The sequence below is a fragment of the Odocoileus virginianus genome, chromosome 26 (assembly GCF_023699985.2).
Source record: "Odocoileus virginianus isolate 20LAN1187 ecotype Illinois chromosome 26, Ovbor_1.2, whole genome shotgun sequence".
Classification (NCBI taxonomy): domain Eukaryota; kingdom Metazoa; phylum Chordata; class Mammalia; order Artiodactyla; family Cervidae; genus Odocoileus; species Odocoileus virginianus.
In genome coordinates this window covers 26,032,650-26,052,733 of record NC_069699.1, presented here as the reverse complement: position 1 = coordinate 26,052,733, position 20,084 = coordinate 26,032,650, and the positions used below count along the sequence as shown (strand labels likewise).

The following is a 20,084-nucleotide window of genomic DNA, read 5'->3' as shown; positions in this document are numbered from 1 at the left end:
TTGAGCAGCAATTGTGAGCTAAGCACCGTGTGAGTTTCTTCGAATGCTTTGTTTAAGGTAAGGCCCACAAACACCTCTGTGGAGAACAGCAATACGATCCCAGTTTGCATGGAGGGAAATAAAGGCTCAAGAAAGCCGTGCAAATTGCTCAGGATCACTTAGCCAGTGAGGCTAAGTAGAGGCAAATTTCAAACCCAGACTCTAAAATTCGCTCTTAACTTCTTCAGATTATATGGAGCTGGAATCATGTTATCGTACTGCCAGGCCTTACAATGGCCAAGTGAGACAGGGATGCCCCGGCCTGATCGGACTTGTGGATAGCTGCGCGAGTGTGTGGACAGCTGGATAAAAATAAATGACGGGGGAAATGCATGGGATAATGAGGGAATACAGTGAACAGGGGATGGAATGGAAGAGTAAGTGAGTGAGTGAAATGAGGAAGTAGACGAGGGAATGGAACGGAGTGGGAGAGAATGGGTCAATGGATGGATGGATGGATGGATGGATGGATGAAGGAGTAAGGGGCTTTGAGGCGGCCGGACCAGAAGACCGAGCGCCTAGCTGCCGGCGGGTGGGCGGACGGGCAGCTACTCCACACAGTACGGTAGGCGCGGGCTGCCCCTCCTCGGGCCGGCTCACGCCTCCCCCTCTCTCCCTCCCTCCTCTTCCTCCTCCGTCGCGCGCCCGCCCGCCCGTCGGCCGCCGGGACCCCAGTCCCCGGCGGGCGGGCGGAGGAGGCGGCCGCCGCGCGCCGCTGCCCTCGCCCCGCCGCCCGGGGCGCCGCGATGCTCAGAGGGGCCCGGCCGCCCGGGGGCCGCCGCCGCCGCGCCGCACCATGAAGCTCCGCAACAAGGCGGCGGCGCTGCTCCTGCTCGCGCTGGCCGCGCTCCTGCTCGCGCTTCTGTCCCTGCGCGCCGGCCGCGCCGCACCCGCAGCGCCCCTCGCGCGCCCCGCGTCCACCCCGCCGCGCCGCCCCGCGCCGGCCCCCGCGCGCCTCCCCGGCTGGAGCGCCCTCCCGGGGGCCGGCCCGAGCGCTCGTCGGCGCCGGCCTCCTCGTCTGCGCCCCCGTGCCGGCCGTCGGGGCGCCGTGAGCCTGAAGTCGGCGAGGTGAGTCGTGGCAGCCCCGGAATCCCATCCGTGGACCCGTGTCTCCCTCCCTCCAGCCGTGTCAAGGCCAAGGGAGGCTGTGGACTGGAGGGGCAAACTCCAAGTTCACCCACGGGCTGCCCACTTTTACGTCTTTCCCTGCTAGAAATGAAAAATCGTCTTCTTGGAATCCTGTTAACAGCGCAGTGCTAGTCATCACGTACCTTTTGGAAAGGGAAGTGTCAGGGGAAATGATTGGCATGTTACGTTCTTAACTGTCCGGGCAAAAGCGTATATTTTCATTTTTCCAAACTTGCGCCCTTTGTTTAATTTCTCAAAAGCCATCGCAATGCAAGAATGCTTTATCTAACGCTCATATTTCACTGGAGATTTTTTTTTTTTTAACCAAAAACTTGGATCTGATTGAGTTGGAGAAGTTAGATTTTTGCTAAGTACTGGCTGCCTCTTACTGAACCTCGAATTGCCCTGTGCTTAGAACAGAAGAGGCACTCTACCTGAGGGTGTTAAGAAGTGTTCTCTCAGGAAGGAGTGATGCGTGGCACGGGAAAGACAGTGTGGCTTTCCTTGTTATTCCTTCTTTTTCAGACTCCTGTATGGCTAGAGTCCTGCAAGGAAAACATCTTAGCCTTCAACATTCTGTTTGATATCCTCTTTCTCTACACAGAGCTTAACCCGCCTCAGCTTTTCATCAGAGCGTTTTATCTTTGGCCTTAGGGTTGCTGGAACGCCTGCAGGTTAGGGATTTGCGTTCATTTCCTTTGTTGTGGAGAGAGCTTTTTAACAATCCCCCTGGCTTGTAACCGTCTGTTTCCTCTACCCTTTTGAGGCTGTTGATGTTTCTAACTGCCAGTTGCTGTGTCCACCTTTGCTGGGCTCCCTAAAGACTTGAAACAACTGGAAGACTTCTTTTTTGACCATAGTGACTAAATCTGGTTTGACGTTTTTACTATGAGAGAAAAGTCAGGAGACCTCAGTAAGTAGCTGTGTCAGCTTTTGTTTCTCGTCTGCCTGATAAGAGATGTACAGATGAGTAGGGATGAGTTTCAGGGGCAACCCCCCCAATGACCTATAGAATTGTTTTTGAGTACTTGGAACCATTTATAACCTCTTATGAATGTATTTGCTCTCTAAGGATATTTCTGTTAGGAACTAAATAGGGTTTTCCCTTCTAGGTACTAAGGTTTCTTGTAATGGGTTCTAATACAGTTTAACTACAAGGTTGCTGTGATTTGTAATTGATGGGACAACTTTAAAGATAATAAGATTGGACACCATTTGTCATGGCTAACTTTTTACGAGGCATAGTGTTAACCTCAGTGCATTAAAAGTCATTGTTAACGCAGGTTATGTTTCTTAATTACACCATCGGTACCATAACCCTATGATGGTGGTTCTCCTAGAGTGCTCTTTGAACCAGCAGCACCAGTTTTACCTGGGGCTTTGTTAGAAATGCAGTCTTACCCTTCCCTTCTAACACCCCACCCCTAGACCCTCTGAGTAAGAAATCAGGAGGATGAGGTCAGTAATCTGTGTTTTAATAAGCCCTCCTCTTGTTTCTGATGCACACTGAACTTTGAGAGCCTGCTCTAAGTAAGCACTAATCAAGCACTAATATTATCCCCATTTTACAGATGAGTAAAATATTACACAAGGTTTAACAATTTGTCTAAGTTTCCAAGGTGAGGTTAAATATCCCAGCGGTCTGGGTCCAGGTTGAGCCCTTTAGTACTAGTCCACATGTCATACACAAGGCTTGCCTGCATTCATCATTTTCCTGAGATTTTTTTCTGAAGAAATGTGACCAATTTTTGGAACTGTCTTCATCCTTCAAGGTGTTGGGAACACTGGGGCAGCATCTTCTTGTCTCTATCTGAACAAATTGGCTCTGACTCAGAAGAGATCACAAACAGAATCCAAATGGATGTTTTCAGGAAGGACTATTTCCATGAGCAACAGCACCTCCTGAAGTCATTTTTCTTCTGAACGTATCTTGTAGATTATCTTGGAAATCATGGCCAACACCATAAGAATAAAAAACAAAATTTTGAAAGTCAGGAAAGAATGAAAAACAAAAAAGCCACAGGAAGTCTCAGGCTCAAATGCATAAATGTGAAATCCTGTGGCAAAGTTGACATTTTGGGGGCCTTCTTAAGGTTTCTCTTGCTACCTACGGAAAGCAATAAGGGAGCAGGGGGAAAGATCTTTGCATGGACGCCTTTGTTGCCTTCCTAATCCTGCCTGGGTTAAATTTTTGTGGTTTAGGAGGAATTTCATTTTAGGGAGGGAAAAGTAAGCCTCATATTTTCAGAAACTGAGTGCTTTAATCTCCTGATGTGGCTAGAATCCAGAAGAGATGAAGGCTACATGCGTGATCTGGTATCTCGGGCCTGGGGAGTAGTCAGCAGAAATTGTGGGGCTGGATGAGACCCAGTCCACCACCTGCTGACCATCCTTCCAGGACTGCACTGTGCCCTGCAGGGTCCTGGTGCAAGTGAACTCCTGCCACGTCAGCACAGCAAGCATGGCATTCTCCTTCCACATCTTGTTTTCATTTCAGAGACGTTTCCAGGGATTTGCCTAAGTTAGCAGGCAGACCCTACAATTTTATAAGTAGTCATTTGTATGCAATCTGTCCTGTGGTGGGCTCCCCTTTCCATAAATATAAAGGCAGGAGGTGAGGTCTGAGTTTTAGGTCAAGGGTGGAATCTAAAAACGGACACCACACTCTTAAGTAGCGGTTCCAGGGCACAAGAGAAATGAAATCTTCCTTCTATTTTGGGTTGGTTTTTTTTTTTTTTTTTTTTGGTGATTTAGACCTGGCTGACTTCCAAAACAAATTTGAGACACTAACAGTAACTGAGACATATACAATAAGGCCATTGAAATACTTATGAAACATGAAAAGTCATAAAGAGGAGGTGGGAAATAAGTACTGTTTATCTAAGACTAAGGCCTCTATTGTTGTGAGGATTAGATGTTCAATTTAGCTCTAAGCTTCCTGGCAGCCATGTCAAAAAGGGAACCATGATGGGCTGTGTTATTTTCTTTGAATGATGAGAGGAAAAGTTTATCAAGAGGGATCATTTTTTTTTCATGGACCTGAATCCTAAAATGAGAACCTTACATTAGAATTGATTTCAGAAGACTGTCTGTCCAGCTTGCTTCTGAATACCCTTTGAGCCTGCCTACAGAAGATGAAGTTTAATATAACTGCCCATCAGTGTGATAGGAAAAAGAATTTGTCATCTGGAGTCCACAGGATTGGGTTCTATTCTGGAACCATTTCACCCTAATTTCTATATCGTTCAAATGAGAGTCAATCCACAGATTTTCTAAGATCTCTTTCAGCTCTGCCATTTGACCGTCCTGTGATGAGATCATCAAGTTCAGCTGCAAAATCCCAGCTCGGACTTTTGCCTAGCCCTTTGTGCTGTGTCTTGCAAAATCACTGTTTCTCATTTATTGGCTGTAACCTGGAACTCCTGCGGATTAGTCAGCCTCCACCCTCTCCTGAACTTCTTTTCTTTGTCTTTTGCGTTAGCCTGGATAGTGCTGTTTTCTCTAGAAGCCATAGAAATATGGCTTCTAAAGGAGACTTGGGATTGTCTGAGCCCCTCTGTGATTTTATTCCGCAGTCATTCGGCAGATGTTTATTGCACATGTGTCCTGAGCCAGGTACTCATTGGGCAATGGGAGGTGGAGTTTGAAAGAGGGATGACAACACAAAAACACATTACATATTTGGCAGCCTCCACAGCTGCCCCAGTGAGAGGAGGCGAGCGTATTTGCTCATCAAGACACAGCACTTTCTGCAGTTCCCTTTGGTCTCTGAGAGAAGTCTTCTCAGAGGGTTCAAGCCTGAATAAAGGTCTCACTAAAGAGGGACTATGTTATACAGCAAAATGCCAGGCCTGTGGCCAACCTATAATTAACTGGTCACCCCAGAGCACATTATAGATCTCTAGATCTTGAGGACCATCTATGATACTTGGTCACCGTGAGTGCAGATTCTACTTTCACATTCATTTTTGTTGATTGCTCCCTGAGACCCCTCTTTCACCCTCTCCATGAATTCATTTAGAAAGTCCTCTTGGTTTTATCTCAAAATATAACCCCAGTCCCACCATTTCTACTGCTTTCATGGTTGCCACCCAGCTCCTGAACACCGTGGTTTGGCCTGGACCACTCGAGGAGCTTCTCTTTGACTTGGGGTGTCCGCTCTAGCACCCTCTACAGTCCATTTTCTATACAGCTGCTGAAATAATCTTAAATAGTGTGACAGAAAGTTTGCTGGCTCCAGTCGCTAACTTCACATCACACACAGTAAAATTCGGTCTCTTAGTGTGGCCTTTGAACCCTATTTCAGGCCCATTTAGCTCTCTGACCTCATCTCTTATCCCTCCCCACTTCACTCACTCTGCTTCAACCACTCTGGCCTTTAAATACACTCATTCTTAACCTCAGCATTGCTTACTTTTTCCTGTGCCGAAATGTTCTTTGCTCCTATCCTTGTGTGGCTACTAGCTTCCTCATTTCTTTCAGGTCTGTGCTTTCAGGTTTTCGCCTCAGAGGAGTCTTCCCAGCTGGGACCCTGCCCATCATCCTCTATCTCCCTGCTCTTTAGTTTTTTGTTTTTTTTAATAGCACTCATCATTATATGAAAATACTACTTTGCTTCTTCCCCCTTCATGCACGCTTCATGTCTTGTTAATCAATGGACAGCTGGCACCTAGAACAGAGATGAGCTGTCAGTGGGTACTCAGTAAATATTTGTTGAGTGAACTAATGAATAAATGAATGAACACAGCACCCCCCCCCTTATGCCACCACTATACTAAGACTTTGCTTCTATTATTAAATTGCTTATTACTTAATAATATTCAAAACATTCTTATGCCTTTTAGAGAGGATCTCTAATGGTAACATCCTTTCAAGAGAGGGAATATTTTTCTTTTAATAGGTTTTAATTTTTTTAGAGGGCTTCCTTCATAGCTCAGTTGGTAAATCATCTGCCTGCAATGCAGGAGACCTGGGTTCGATTCCTGGGTCGGGAAGATCCCCTAGAGAAGGGAATGGCAACCCATTCCAGTATTCTTGCCTGGAGAAGTCCATGGACAGAGGAGCCTGGCAGGCCATAGTCCACGGGGGTCCAAGAGTCAGACACGACTTAGCGACATTTGCGGAAAAGTTGGGGAATATGTAGTCCAGAGGGTTCTCATATATCTTGTACCCAGTTTCCTCTCTGATTAAAATCTTACACTGGTATGATACATTTGTTATAATTTACCAAATAATAGCAATACGTTCTTACTAATGTTTGGTGTATTTAGATTACCTTAGTTTTTACTTAGGGCTCTTTTTCAGTTCCAGGATTTTATCTGTGACATCACGTTACATTCAGTTGTCCCATCTCTTTGAGCTCCTCTGGGCTGTGGCAGCTTCTCAGACTTCCTTCCTTGTTGATGACCTTGAGAGTTCTGAAGAGCACTAGTCAGGTATTTTGTAAGATGTTTCACTACTGGAATGTGTCTGATATTTTAGTCAGTGTGACTCTGGGGTTATGAATTATCAGGAGAAAAACCATAGAGGTACAGTGCCATTTCATCCCATCACATCACGTGTGTATACTATCAACGTGAATTAATGTTGGCACCGGTCACCTGGCTGAGATAGTGTTTGTCAGCTGTCTCCATTCTAGACTTACTCTTTCCCTGTCTCCATACTGCACTCTTTAGAAGGGAGACTCTGCACAGTGGCCACATAAGGAGTGTGGAGTTATGTTCCCCCTCCCTGAGGATGGACCACCTGCTTAATCACTCAGTCATGTTCAAGTCTTTGTGACCCCATGGACTGTAGCCCACCAGGTTCCTCTGTATGGGATTCCCCAGGCAAGAATACTGGAGTGGATTGCCGTTTCCTTCTCCAGGGAGTATGGAATATCTGTATATAATTTATTTGAAAGTCTTTTTTGTGTGAGCTATTGTGTTTCTTCTCCCTCATTTACTAATTTATTCAGTCATAAGTCAGTATAGCATCATAGATATTTTATACTCTGAGTTACAATGCAACATGACTTAATTTTGTTGTTGAAATTGTTTCAGTTCAAGTCGTTAGTAGCTCTTACAGGTGGCTGCTATGCCCTTTAGACACACTCCCATCTCTGTGCTTTGGTTTTTTGTTTTCACTCTTGTCTTTCTGGGCACTTTCTTACTCTCTGGCGCTCTAAGAGGCTGCAGGCTCCCTTCCTGTATTTCCTGCGTCAGTCATAAAATCAGTCATTTCTTCCGGGAGACCTGATTTCTCTCATTGGAAAGTGGTATTAGAAGCCAAGATGCGAATACTTAATATGTTTGTTGCTACTGGGGTGTCATTTCATTTAGCCCTCACAACTGAGAGAGCAAAACATATATGTGTGTACTAACCTATGTATGTCCATGTACTTATAAAATTTTCCATGTATGACCATCTCTGTGTAAGTTAAACATGGATTTATACTTAATGTCTCCAACTGTAGTCCACTACCACATGGATCATTCTAACCTCTTTTCCTTGCTTCTCTGGGAGAGGGAGTGTTTTGATTACCTAGAAGCACCAGCGAAAGTTTTCTCCCATCTTATTGGCTTTGTTTGGTTTAAATGCCTACAGTGTGGATGAGGAAATGGAAAGGAATAGAGAGGTGAGATGGGATCAGCTAATTAATGTAAACCAAGCGAGGTTCACCACTTAAGTTAGGGATGAAGCCAAATTTGCCTGAACCATGGGGTGGAGATAAAGTAATAGATGTTGTGGTTGGCTCCTGACCTCTATTTTCCCATCCCACCCCCAGTTTGACAGTGAGGTGTACCTCCAGGCAATGGTCTAAACCTACCGTGACATCCCCATCCATGCCATAGTGTAATCTTTTTATATCCAGGACCAAGATATAATTTCATTTCTCTGGCAATAGTTACTGATCTTAGAGGGGTTACATAACCCAAGCTGGCCTAATCAGCCAGAAGGACTTATTTTATGTTAGTGGACAAAAGACTTTATCCTCTAGATATGAACAAGAAAATTAACAGTCCCAATTGTCACTGCCATCCTCAGAAAACTAGCCTTGACTGAAGTCATCACTCTGGGCAGTAGAGAAAGATGAAGACTGTGGATCCTTGTGGACACTGCTCAACCCTGAGAACCACAGCTCTGGAGGCCTGACCCATCTTGAACCCTCCTGTTCCATACTGCACTTGAGATTTCCATTATTTGCAACCAAAATCCTCTCCCGCCCTGCCAAGATGTGCCATATGTGGTATCCTGCTTCCCTGACCAGGGTCATACCTGCATATCCTGCATTGCAAGTGCAGAGTCTTAACCACTGGACTCCCAGGGAAGTCCCTAAACTCCTTTTAATGGAACTAGATGGTTCTTTACATCAAAACCTAAGTGCTATTGATGAAGAAAAAGGGGAACAGCTACAGGGCCACACAGGAAATGAAGGTCCCTTACACCCCGGAGCTGCCATCCTGTGCCCTTGACCTTGTCCCAGGCAGCAGGTGATTCCGGGATAAGTTCCTAAGCCAAATTACAGCCTTTGAGGGGTGGGGGATTTAAAAAATTGGGATCAGAGAGGCAGGATAAGGGAAAAGTATTTCTAGTGGCTGGAACTAGAAACTCAGGGACTGGCAGCTCTGTCTCTGTCGTGGAGAAAGCTGGAGAGTTCATGGACCCAGGATAACAAGGAGGGTTGAGAAGCAATGCCAAGCACCTGGGGTGGGAGTGGGCTGGGTGCTGACATAGTTCCCAAGGCCAGCTTCTGCCCTCTGCTAGCTGTTCTGGCCCATCGTGTCCGACTCTGTGACCCTATGGACTGCAGTCTGCTGGGCTCTATTCTCCAGGCAAGAATACTGGAGTGGGTTGCCATTTCCTCCTCCAGGGGATCTTCCCAACCCAGGGATCGAAAACGGATCTCTTGCATCCTTTTCAATAGCAAGAAGAGTCTTTACCACTGCGCCACCTTGGAAGCCCTAATCCCTGTCCTAACTTCCATGCGTTGAGTTTCTGTCACTCACCACCGAAGAATTCTGACTGATGTAGATATGTCGCACCTGATTTTAGCACCTTTAGAAAGTTTCATAACTAGTGGCCATATTGACACTTATCCTCCCAGAAACTCACAAGAGAGATTCCTTGGAAGAAAATTTGAGAACAGATTTGTTTTCTTTGGAAATACTTCTCTTCATGTTACAGTTTACTGTAAGAAAATAAGAGGTAAAGTTTTTTGTTTTATCTATCTTGTGGGTGTGTGTGTACTCAGTCATGTCCAACTCTTTGCGGTCCCATGGACTATAGTCCACCAGGCTCTTCTGTCCATGGAATTCTCCAGGCAAGAATACTGGAATGGGTTGCCATTTCCTACTCCAGGGGATCTTCCCCACCCAGGGATCGAGCACGCATCTCTTTCATCCCCTGCATTGGCGGACATATTCTTTACCACCAGCACTACCTCTTATCACCAGTTAAAATGCTTTTTCAAAAAACAGAATAAGAGGCAGACTTGAAGATGGAATTCATGTTCCTCTCCAGAACTTCCCCAGCACTTGATATATTTTATATCATGAAATTTTGAAAACTGCCCCAGAGAGAAGAGTTTCTTGATTCAGTGCCTTTCTTTGGATTCCGTGTTATTTTGGCAGCCGAGAGCAGCTGCGGCGTGTTTGAGGGTGATCTTTAGATGCCCGCTTCCCCCCAACCTCTTTTAGCAATACAGTAGACTGTCATCTTCTGGTAAATACTCAAAGCCGTACAATTTAGAGTCCAAGCTTTCCATAAGTAGGAGGCAATAGAGAACACATAATTTAAAATGCAATTTCCTTTTATATGAAGAGAACTGGGGTCCAAAGAGCTAAAATAATAATAATGCACATAAAGCAGCAAGCACAGGCCTAGCTCATGGTGTTCCATCAGCATGTGACATACTGTTCTGGGTACTGTTCTCATCCTGGTTGCTTTATTATTTAGAAACTGAACCCTAACTAGATCCAGCTGACTGGCTGTGTGGCTTTGAATGAGTCAGTGCTCCTTAGCAAATCTAGGCTTTCTCCTAAGTTCAAGGAGGAAATGAAACAATGTGAGTCAAATGCTGGCACGGAACCTGCAACATGAGAAGCTCTCAGCAAATGTTAACCAGAGCTAAGATGTGGATTCGGGCAGGCTTTTCGCTGGGTTGTGTCTTGAGGAAATGCAGACAGCCTCTGTGTATAGCGAATGCTATCCTAACCCAGTGACCTGGTCCTTAGTAAAAGCTGGGGAAATAGATGGGACAGGACCCTTTTCACTGTCTCTGGTAGAGTTGGGTGATTTTTCTGGAAAGTTTGAGAACCCCAAAGTCTGGCCATCTATAGCTTTGACTTCTGCTCAAGGGCAGAAAAGCTATTGTTTCTGAGCTTAGAAAAGCAGAGGGTAAGTGAAGAGTTTGCAGGAATTAGGCAGTGTCTTCAGGAACCAAAATGCAGGATTTTGTCCACAGACACGGCTCTTCAGGAGCCTGGTTTCTGCTTGGGCTTGAACTCTTGCTCTGCTTTCTTCTCTCAATTTTGTGGGAATTACAAGGAGCCAGTTGTTTGACCACTGCTCCAAAGTAACAGGCCTTAGTGCGCAAGTATCAAATATCATCCCTCAGGAGAAATGGGGTAATGGACTTCGCTGATAAAGTCTGAGAAGTTTAAAAAGTGTGCAAACACTTCAAACCTGATTTGCAATAATTGAGTATTGACACTTAAGTTTTTGCTGCTCTGTCTTGCCCATTTTGGGCATGGGTATAAAGGATTTGGAGAAAAATGAAGGCTTCTGCTGCATCTAAGTTAATATTTAATAATAGTAATGATAATGAATATTTATTGATGACTTAAAACATTCCAGGTACTATATAAAGCATTTTGCCACATTATTTCATTTAATCTTTATAACAATCTAAGAGATGGATACTGATATTGGATAGGTAATACTCTTTTTAGTTGGAAGTGATGGAATCTCAGCTCCTCAGCTTAATCATAATCATATCACTTAATCATAAAAAGGGATTTACTAGCTCATAAAACTGTGAGATCAAGTAAAACTGAAAAGGAGATCAAGCTTCAGTCACAAATGTATCCAGGATGTATGGCTTGTCTTACTTGTTTAGTCACTCAGTCATGTCCGACTCTTTGTGGCCCTTTGGAGTGTAGCCCAGGCTCCTCTGTCAATGGGATTTTTCAGGCAAGAATATTGGAGTGGGTTGCCATTTCCTGCTCCAGGGGATCTTCCCAACCCAGGGATGGAACCCATATCTCCTGTGTCTCCTGCGTGGCAGGCAGATTCGTTACCCACTGAACCATCTGGGAAGCCCATCTGACCATCTTGCCTCTTTTTTTTAGCTCTCCTTCCTTCGGTGTGGGCCACACTTGTAGGTCAGTTTTTTTCTGTGTGATAGTTCCAACAGATCTGGACTGTGACCTCCTCCTTTAGTAGCCTTGAAGGAGAAGACTTCATCCAGCAAGACTCCCGGGGATGCCTCCGCTGCTCTGGCTTGGGTCCCATGCGCACCCAACCCCTAACGGCCACACCTGGGGGGGAGGATATTTCAGCCCATCCCAACCTCATGGGCTGAGAACTGAGGTTCCCACCAAAGAAAACTGAGGTGTCCTTAGCAGAAACACCTGGAAATGGATGCTAGTAAGAAACAAAAGCAGAGAACCACTGGAATCAATAAGCCCATTTTACAGATGGAAAACCTGAGGATTAGAGATGGTGAAAGTGTTGGCCCAAGAGATGGAATAGCCAAGTTGCAGGCTTAGAATTTGAAGCCAGGTCTATGTGCAACTAGATCTATATTGCTTTTTTTTTTTAACTTTAGCAAGGAAGGGTATTTATTGGTTCACATAACTTGAAAGTCCAGTAGATATACTAGCTTCAGACATGATTTGATCTTTGCTTACAACCACCCTGTATTTGAGAACAAATCTTGAAATTTGAACTGTTTGCTTGATTTCCAGAATCCCTTTGAAGAAGATACCTTTAATTAAATCTCTTTTTTTTTAACTTTGAAAATTGTTGATATTTATAAGGGAAAAAACAGATTATAAAAGTTATCTCGTTTTTAATGCCTTCTATATATTTACATATTTATAAACACATACCCACATATATCGGTTATATCTCTGGAAGGTGGTATCTGCCTGTGTGCTCAGTCATGTCCAACTCTTTGCAACCCCATGGACTGTAGTCTGCCAGGCTCCTATGTCCATGGAATTTTCTAGGCAAGAATACTGGGGTGGGTCACCATTTCCTCTTCCAGGGGATCTTCCTGACCCAGGGATTGGACCCGTGTCTCTCGCGTGTCCTGCATTGGCAGGCGGATTCTTTATTATTGCACTACCTGGAAGTGGTATACCAAAATGTTAACAGAGGTTATCAAATTGGGTACCCCCTCTCTTGCTTGTCTATATTTTGCATTTTTCTATGCTAAATATATGCATTACTTGCATATTGATAAAACAATTTAAAGTATATTAATTATCATAAAAATTAAAAATCCCTTATTGGCCTGAGGCATAAGAAGATGGAAATTAGTTGGGGAAACTACTTTTCCTCCCTTTAGGTTGGTAGATCCTAAATGCTCTTTTTTGGGGAATGAGATAGAGGTGCCCATTCACGGAATATATAATCCACACTCTTCTCCCTCATTTGTCACCAGACATTTATTTCAAACAAGTGCTGCTGGTTCATATTTTTAAAATCTCAATAACATCTTAATTTGAAAAGAAAAGGGAGATGGAGAAATAGAATTCCCTGTGCATCAGGAACAATCATAAGGGGGAAAACTGAAACGAGAATTAGTCCAGGCAGCGTCCTAAAGTTTTGGAAGGAGAAGAATTATGAACGCAATTGTGTATAACCTCAGCTAAGGACAAGTGGCGAATGTAGACAGCATATTAAAAAGCAGAGACATTACTTTGCTAACAAAGGTCTGTATGGTCAAAGCTATGGTTTTTCCAGTAGTCATGTATGGATGTGTGAGTTGGACTATAAAGAAGGCTGAGTGCCAAAGGATTGATGCTTTTGAACTGTGGTATTGGAGAAGACTCTTGAGAGTCCCTTGGACTGCAAGGAGATCCAACCAGTCCATCCTAAAGGAAGTCAGTCCTGAATATTCATTGGAAGGACTGATGCTGAAGCTAAAACTCTAATACTTTGGCCACCTGATGCGAAAAACGGATTCATTTGAAAAGACCCTGATGCTGGGAAAGACTGAAGGCAGGAGGAAAAGGGGATGACAGAGGGCAAGATGGTTGGATGGCATCACCAACTCATTGGACATGAGTTTGAGCAAGCTCTGGGAGATGGTGAAGGACAGGGAAGCCTGGTGTGCTGCAGTCATGGGGTCGCAAAGAATTGGACACGACCGAGCCACAACAAAGGGTGAGTAGATAGATTACAGAGGAAGAGATAGTGCAGGTATACTATGGGATCACACCTGGCGGGTCTCTAGTGGGCGCTGAAATCCAGTTCACCTTCAGATCACTGAGTCAGGAGCTTGAAGTAAAGATAAAGGCTTTATGTGCCTAGAGGGGGCTTCTTTTCTGACTCACTTGTATGTAGTCCCATAGATAGCATCATAATGAAAAGCAAGGCTTCTTAAGTCTTGAGTTTGAACCCTGACTCTGCTACTTCCTAATCATAAACCATGTGTATGTGTACAATGATGGCTAAAAGCAGACACACACACATTCAAAATCACCACCTTTGGGCATTGACACCTATTGTTCTTTAGAGCTAGACTTTGTTTAGGAACACAGCCATGTTTCAAATGTCGTGATCCAAGCAAAATATGAATTATTAATAATTGGATTCACTTATCAAATGATTTTATTAATCCTTCCCCTCATAGAAGATATTTTTGCATCGTGTCAACACTGATCATGTAATGCAGGAACTCCAAGGCAAATGTCAGCTTTTCTGTCTGTCTTGGAAGATTAAAGACTGTTGATTTAACTCCAAACCATGGGTCATTAAAAGTGATTTAACTGTTAGCACAGTCCTGGGCATCATGTCTGGGTTGCTAAGTAAAGGCTCTACTCACAGCTTCAGTGTGGAAATTTTTTGTCAGGGGTTTCATGTGTTCCCAGACCTGTAGTTTGTAAGGAACTTCATTAGTGTCTCTGGCTGCCAACACTTAACATGGATATAATCACCCATCACCAGACTCTTTTGCTAGGAGCTAAATCAAGGTATTTCCACTTTTTCAGTTGCCACTGTGACCTCATTTGCAAATCTCCATGTTCAAATAGCCATGGCTTCATCTTAAAAGAGATTCCACTGGGACAGGGGTGGGGGGAAGAGCATTCTACAAGTCAAGTCTTCCCTAGGGTGAGCATATTCAACTCAAATCTTAAAATTTGTCTGTTTCCCTTCCTTCCCACCTCTCCTCTCAAATTTCTGTGTTTCCTTCCCTATTAAAACTTGTCGCCAACAGTTCTGGTTCAGGCTGTGATTTTCTGTCCAGCTCACACTGCCAGCCCATATCATAGCATCAGGTTTACCTGAGTTAATTTAGCCTGTCAGTTAAGAAGCCCTGATAACAGAGGTACCAGGAGACAGCAGAAAAGAGGGTCTGAGTAGAAGCAATTACTCGCGTTAATAATTCAGTGTGTTTTGCAGTAATGGGCTCCAAAGTAAATAGCACTACACATAAATGCCGTATTTCATTATTTATACACTCCAGAAATTGAAGTTTAATTAAGTCACACGCTTGAGACTTTTAAGCAATTAAGGAGACGCTCGTCTCCAGCAGTGCGGAGGTGGTGGTTGAGCCTTCTCTGCTGTTCTGAGCATCATTTTTCATTGGATCACAGGGAGGGCATAAACCACGACAATGAGGATGGTGTTTTCCAAACCTCAGTCATTCCTACATCAGCATCATGATTCTTTAGACTATACTACTGTATGCTAACTTGAAAAGAAAAAAACTTAAATCTCTCCTTGTTATAAATGTGTGCTTTTGTGTACTTATTTAATAGTGGCTTTATTGCAATATAATTGCAAATTATTGCAAAGGCCGGAGGAGAAGAGGATGACAGAGTTTGAGATGGTTGGATGGCATCACTGACTCAATGGACATGAATTTGAGCAAGCTCCAGGAGTTGGTGGTGGACAGGGAAGTTTGGTGTGCTGCAGTCCTGGGGTCGCAAAGAGTCGGACATGACTGAGCAACTGAACTGACTAATGGTAGTTCTATAGTTAAAATTTTGAGGAACTGTTTTCCAAAGCAGTTGCACCATTTTGCAGCCTCACCAGTCGTGCTTGAGAGTGCTGATTTCTCCACATTCTTAGTATATTTGTTTTTAAAGAAAACTTTTTATCACTGACATGAATTGTTAGCAATAACATAAATAGAAGGGCATTGTCAAATCAAACACTAAGAAAAGAAGACAGCTTTTCATAACTTGGTACTTTTGCCTGCTGAAGGCTCTCTAGCTGAGGCTGCTGTCTTCTCAGTTGAAAAGGAGAATTCGGCAACATTAGAAAGACATATTAGCACTGTTGAAAAAGACATTGTTGAAAAAGAACTGAAAATGGAATAACTTCTTACTGGGAGACTCAATATTATTTGATTCAGTGTCTAAATGATGACTGCAATCTATGTATCACCTCTTCAGAACACAAGGAATTGGAGGCGCTGATGTCAGTGCAAGCGTGTTTCATCTTGTTTCTGCTGTCAGCCCCACCGTTACCTCATACAAGGAGCTCAGAGGTGGCTGGTCTAGTGTTTGCTATGTTTTTTTTTTCCTTCTCATAGTCTGGATGTTTTCTAAGAACTCTTGGAAACTCAAAAATACTACATCCTTGATAGGATAATAGCTGTTAACCCAGTAAATTCCTTCCTGGGAATGTAGTATAAGTAAATAATGCAAAAAAAGGGGGAAAAAAATCTATTGACCTATCCATGTTTAGTGCAAGATTTTATATGTACGTATATATACATATATATGTATATTTGAGAAAAATTGAGAACAGCCACCATGAAAGAAATGGTAAGCCATGGTGTTTTAGTCAAATAACCATTTAAAATGATGGTCATGAAGACTTAAAAAGTAACAGAATCAGATGAAAAAAGTAGAATATAAAATTGTATGTACACCATTAGTATGTATTTTATTTGGTGGAGTAAAGACCAGGCTGTAACATGCAAAAAAAAAAATTTTTATGGGGCAAGGATTTTTTTTCATGTACCAACCTTACTATTTCAACACATAATGTTTTATATTTTAAAAATTGAAAATATACATTGTGTGTTTTATTCCAACCATTTTTCTAAGGATTTTTAAAATTTACATTGCCTTATGTTGACTGTAAATAATATTGTGTGCTTGCTGTAAACTACAATGAAAGAAAAGGTAATCACCAAGCAAGGTAGGTTTTTGGAATGAAATGAAGACCCTGATAGAAAAGAAAAGGGAAGGTGCTCCTTCAATGAGGTGGTCAGGGAAGCGTTATTCTACTCTCGAAAGAGAAGAAGGTGGTTTTGCAAAGAGCCGTGCTGTGCCGTCGCTTCAGTCGTGTCTGACTCTTTGCGACCCCGTGGACTGTAGCCCGCCAGGCTCCTCTGACCATGGGATTTCCCAGGCAAGAATACTGGCGTGGGTTGCCATTTCCTCCTCCAGGGCATCTTCCTGACCCAGGGATTGAACTTGAGTCTCTGCATTGGCAGGTGGATTCTTTACCACTGAGCCTGCAGGGAAGCCCTGGGGAAGAACATTCCAGAAGCAACAGTGTCTGGGAAGCTCCAGGATGTAAGCACAGCACTTACATGTGTGTCTCAGGACATGAGAAGGAAGAGGTGGAGGGTATTCAGCTCACAAAACTGAAGGATCAGGATGCAGGAACCAGCTTTTAAAGAGCCACTGAATTCCCTAAGAGCCTATGGGGGTTGAAATGAGTAGGACATGGCTTAGCGATTAGACAACAACAGGAATATTAACAAGGACTGTGGTGGGAGAGGTACTGTGGGCAAGAAGCTCAGCTGTTCAGGGAGCGAAGAGGAGTGACCGGAGAGCTGAGAGATGACACCAGCAAGGAGGATGCAATAGTTGCACCCACAGGCTTCCCCGTGGAGACACGGTGTCTGGACGTGTTAGGGAGGGAACCAGCTTCTGAGGCTCCTGGGACAGGGCAGGGAGGAGAGCTGCACTCGAGGGGTCGACTGGGGAGGTGGCATCCTCACAAGGCGGCGTGTTTTCATTAAGGCAAGAGGTGAAGAGAAGACCCGGAGAAAAGGCAGAGGATAGAGCTTCATTCCTGAAGGTGAGGGGAAGAGTTAGAGAGAGGAGAGGTGAGAGGTCAACTCAGTGATGAGTTCCTGGCTGGAGATGAACTCTGGATGCTTGTAGTCCAAGTGTGTTAATATGCAAACTGGGGCTTCACCCCAGACCCACGGAATCAGAATCTCTCTGGGATGAAAGTTATAATATTAATAGACACCTCCTGTGATGATGATATGCAGTCAGGCTGGGAATCCCCTGCTTGAGATGGTATCTGGTGTCTCTTCCACCTATGAAACCGGTAGAATGATGAAAATTTGGATGAAGGTCCTCAGTTCAGTTGCTCAGTCGTGTCCAACTCTTTGCAACCCCATGGACTGCAGCACACCAGGCTTCCCTGTCCATCACCAACTCCTGGAGCCTGCTCAGACTAATGTCCATCGAGCTGATGCCATCCAACCAGTGAGCTACAGAGAGGGGATGGATTCATGGAGCATTTAAAGGATGACTCAAGGTGAGAAGAAAAGCAGAGTGAGTCTAAGGCAATCTGAAACCTATTTCTAAGACCTGTGTAAAGACTCTTTTTTGATTGCTAAGTTGTAAGTTTGTTTCATACTGACTTAAAGGGAGGAGAATTTATTGGCTTGATCAATAATCTTCCAGGGTTAAAGCCATACACCTGGATTCAGGTGCCCAAGTAATGCCGTTTGAGATCTGACCTGCCTCATTTTGGCTTTGCTTTCCACCCTGTTGACTCCCATCCAGGCTCTACCAGTGCGGTAGCTGAGTTGGTTGCCATCAGCTTCAGCCTCAGCAGCAGGCCTGTAAAACTCCTGGACAGCAAATGTCTACTCCAGTCTTCTTTTATAAAGTGTAAAGAAGAACATAGTTAAGCATCAGTCAGAGCAGTGGGAGTACAATTCCCATCTCCCATTCCCCACCAACACCTGGCAACTCAGGGGGTTTAGAAGTCTGAGGCCTGTAGCCTGGACGTTCCTTGACCCTTGCAGGGTCTTCAGGTGACATTTGAGAGGGGTTTGTGTCCCACTGGTAAGATTTGGTGGAAGGCACACCATTTCAGCGCCCTTAAACCTGATTATTCCTTGTGGCCACAGAACACGAATGCTTATTACCTGAAGCCTGCGATTTTTAATGTAACATGAGAGGTAGCGGAGTAGGGGCAGCAAAGGTCTCATTAAATCCCAGCCACTGCTACTTGAACTACCACCAGGAGAAGCTTTATTTGTCTTTTTTAGTACCTGTCACCAGACACCAAAAAGGACTGCAGGCCCCAGCCCCGGCTCTGTCTACCATGCAGGCCCAAATCACTGAAGCCTGCAAAGAAAAGTGGCCTGCTGTGCTGCAGGGAAATGCAAGCTTTTTTTAATCAAGAAGAAAATAAAGTATTTGTCACATAGTTTGGGAACATGAATAATACAGACAATTACATCATGCATTTCTGTGTACCCTGCTCTCATCTTAAGAAATAAAATCTTAAGTGCCCAGAAGTAACCACTGCCTTGCCTTTGATGTTTCTCATCCTCATAACATGATGACTTTTACTTCATATGTCTGTGAACAACATGCAGCGGTGTTTGCTGGTTTTTCAGCTTCATCCAAACTGTCTCATTCTATCACTATCCTGCTACCAATTGCTCTTTTTCCTCTTTGTCCTTATGTTCCTACATGACCTTCTGAGTTGTTTATTTTCACTGCTGTGCAGTATTCCACTTAAACATGTCAAATATATTCATGATTCTCCTGTGCATGGACAGGAAAGTTATTTCCAACTTTTCAATATTATAAATAAGACTGCTGTGAGCACTCTTGCATGGGTCCTATGCAAATGTGCAAGAGTTTCTTCAGGTCTCATATGCAGATGTAGAACCAGAAGAGTGAGGGTATATATATATCTCTTCACTCCTGATAGATGTGACCAAAGACTTTCCAAGGTGTTTAGGTCAGCTTCAATTGCCCCAGCAGCATCTGAGCTGTCCCCCACCTCCATATTCACTCTGAAATGTGTATGGTCCAACTTTTATTTTTTGAGTTTCACCAGTCCAAAACAACATAGAATCTCCTTATTGTTTGAATTAGTGTTTTCCTGATTACTGAGGTTAAGACATTTTATTCATGTAGAAGTCCAAAGTGTAAAGCTAAACTAGGTGGAGTTGTTCTCTTTGGAGGTGGGGTAATGGCTCATATTTAAGACAGCTAAGCTGTTGCTTTTACTATTTTAGTACCTGTGGATACTTGTGTTTCTGAATATTGAGCATAATCTTAAGTAAACGAGTATGCATTAAATGTTTTGTAGCCTATTTTGGTTGGTATTTTGACTGACTTTTAATTGACTGCGGTTTTGGCATTACCTGTGACACATCCTTCCCATCCCTTTACATAAATTAGTTGGGAGTTGGCTTTAATAGCAGGTATGAAAGTCCATCCATGAAGCTGAGGGAGAGAAGACATCTGAATCCTGAAGGCAAGGATTCTTGAGTTTACCAGGCATGCTTCTGATTTAGCACCTTTGCTCTGACTGTCGCCTTTGCCTGGAATCCTCCTCACCCACAAAAGCATGTGACTCCTTCCCTCCCCACCATCAGATTGTCATCTGATCTCACCTTCTCAGTGAGGACTTACTTCCCTAACTTTGCAATGTATAGCATGTTCCAAACCATCAGACACTCCTGTATCCCTCATGGT

General features: G+C 43.9%; 1 protein-coding gene across 1 annotated transcript in view; it reads left to right on the top strand.

Moving 5' to 3' along the window:
- The first annotated feature begins 702 nt into the window (after positions 1–702).
- GXYLT2 (glucoside xylosyltransferase 2) overlaps positions 703–20,084 on the top strand; it is an 80,649-nt gene continuing 61,267 nt past the window's right edge. Inside the window, exon 1 of the mRNA XM_070455664.1 lies at positions 703–1,107. Coding sequence (XP_070311765.1) covers positions 836–1,107 — 272 coding nt within the window. The 5' untranslated portion in view covers positions 703–835. The remainder of the gene's footprint in view (positions 1,108–20,084) is intronic.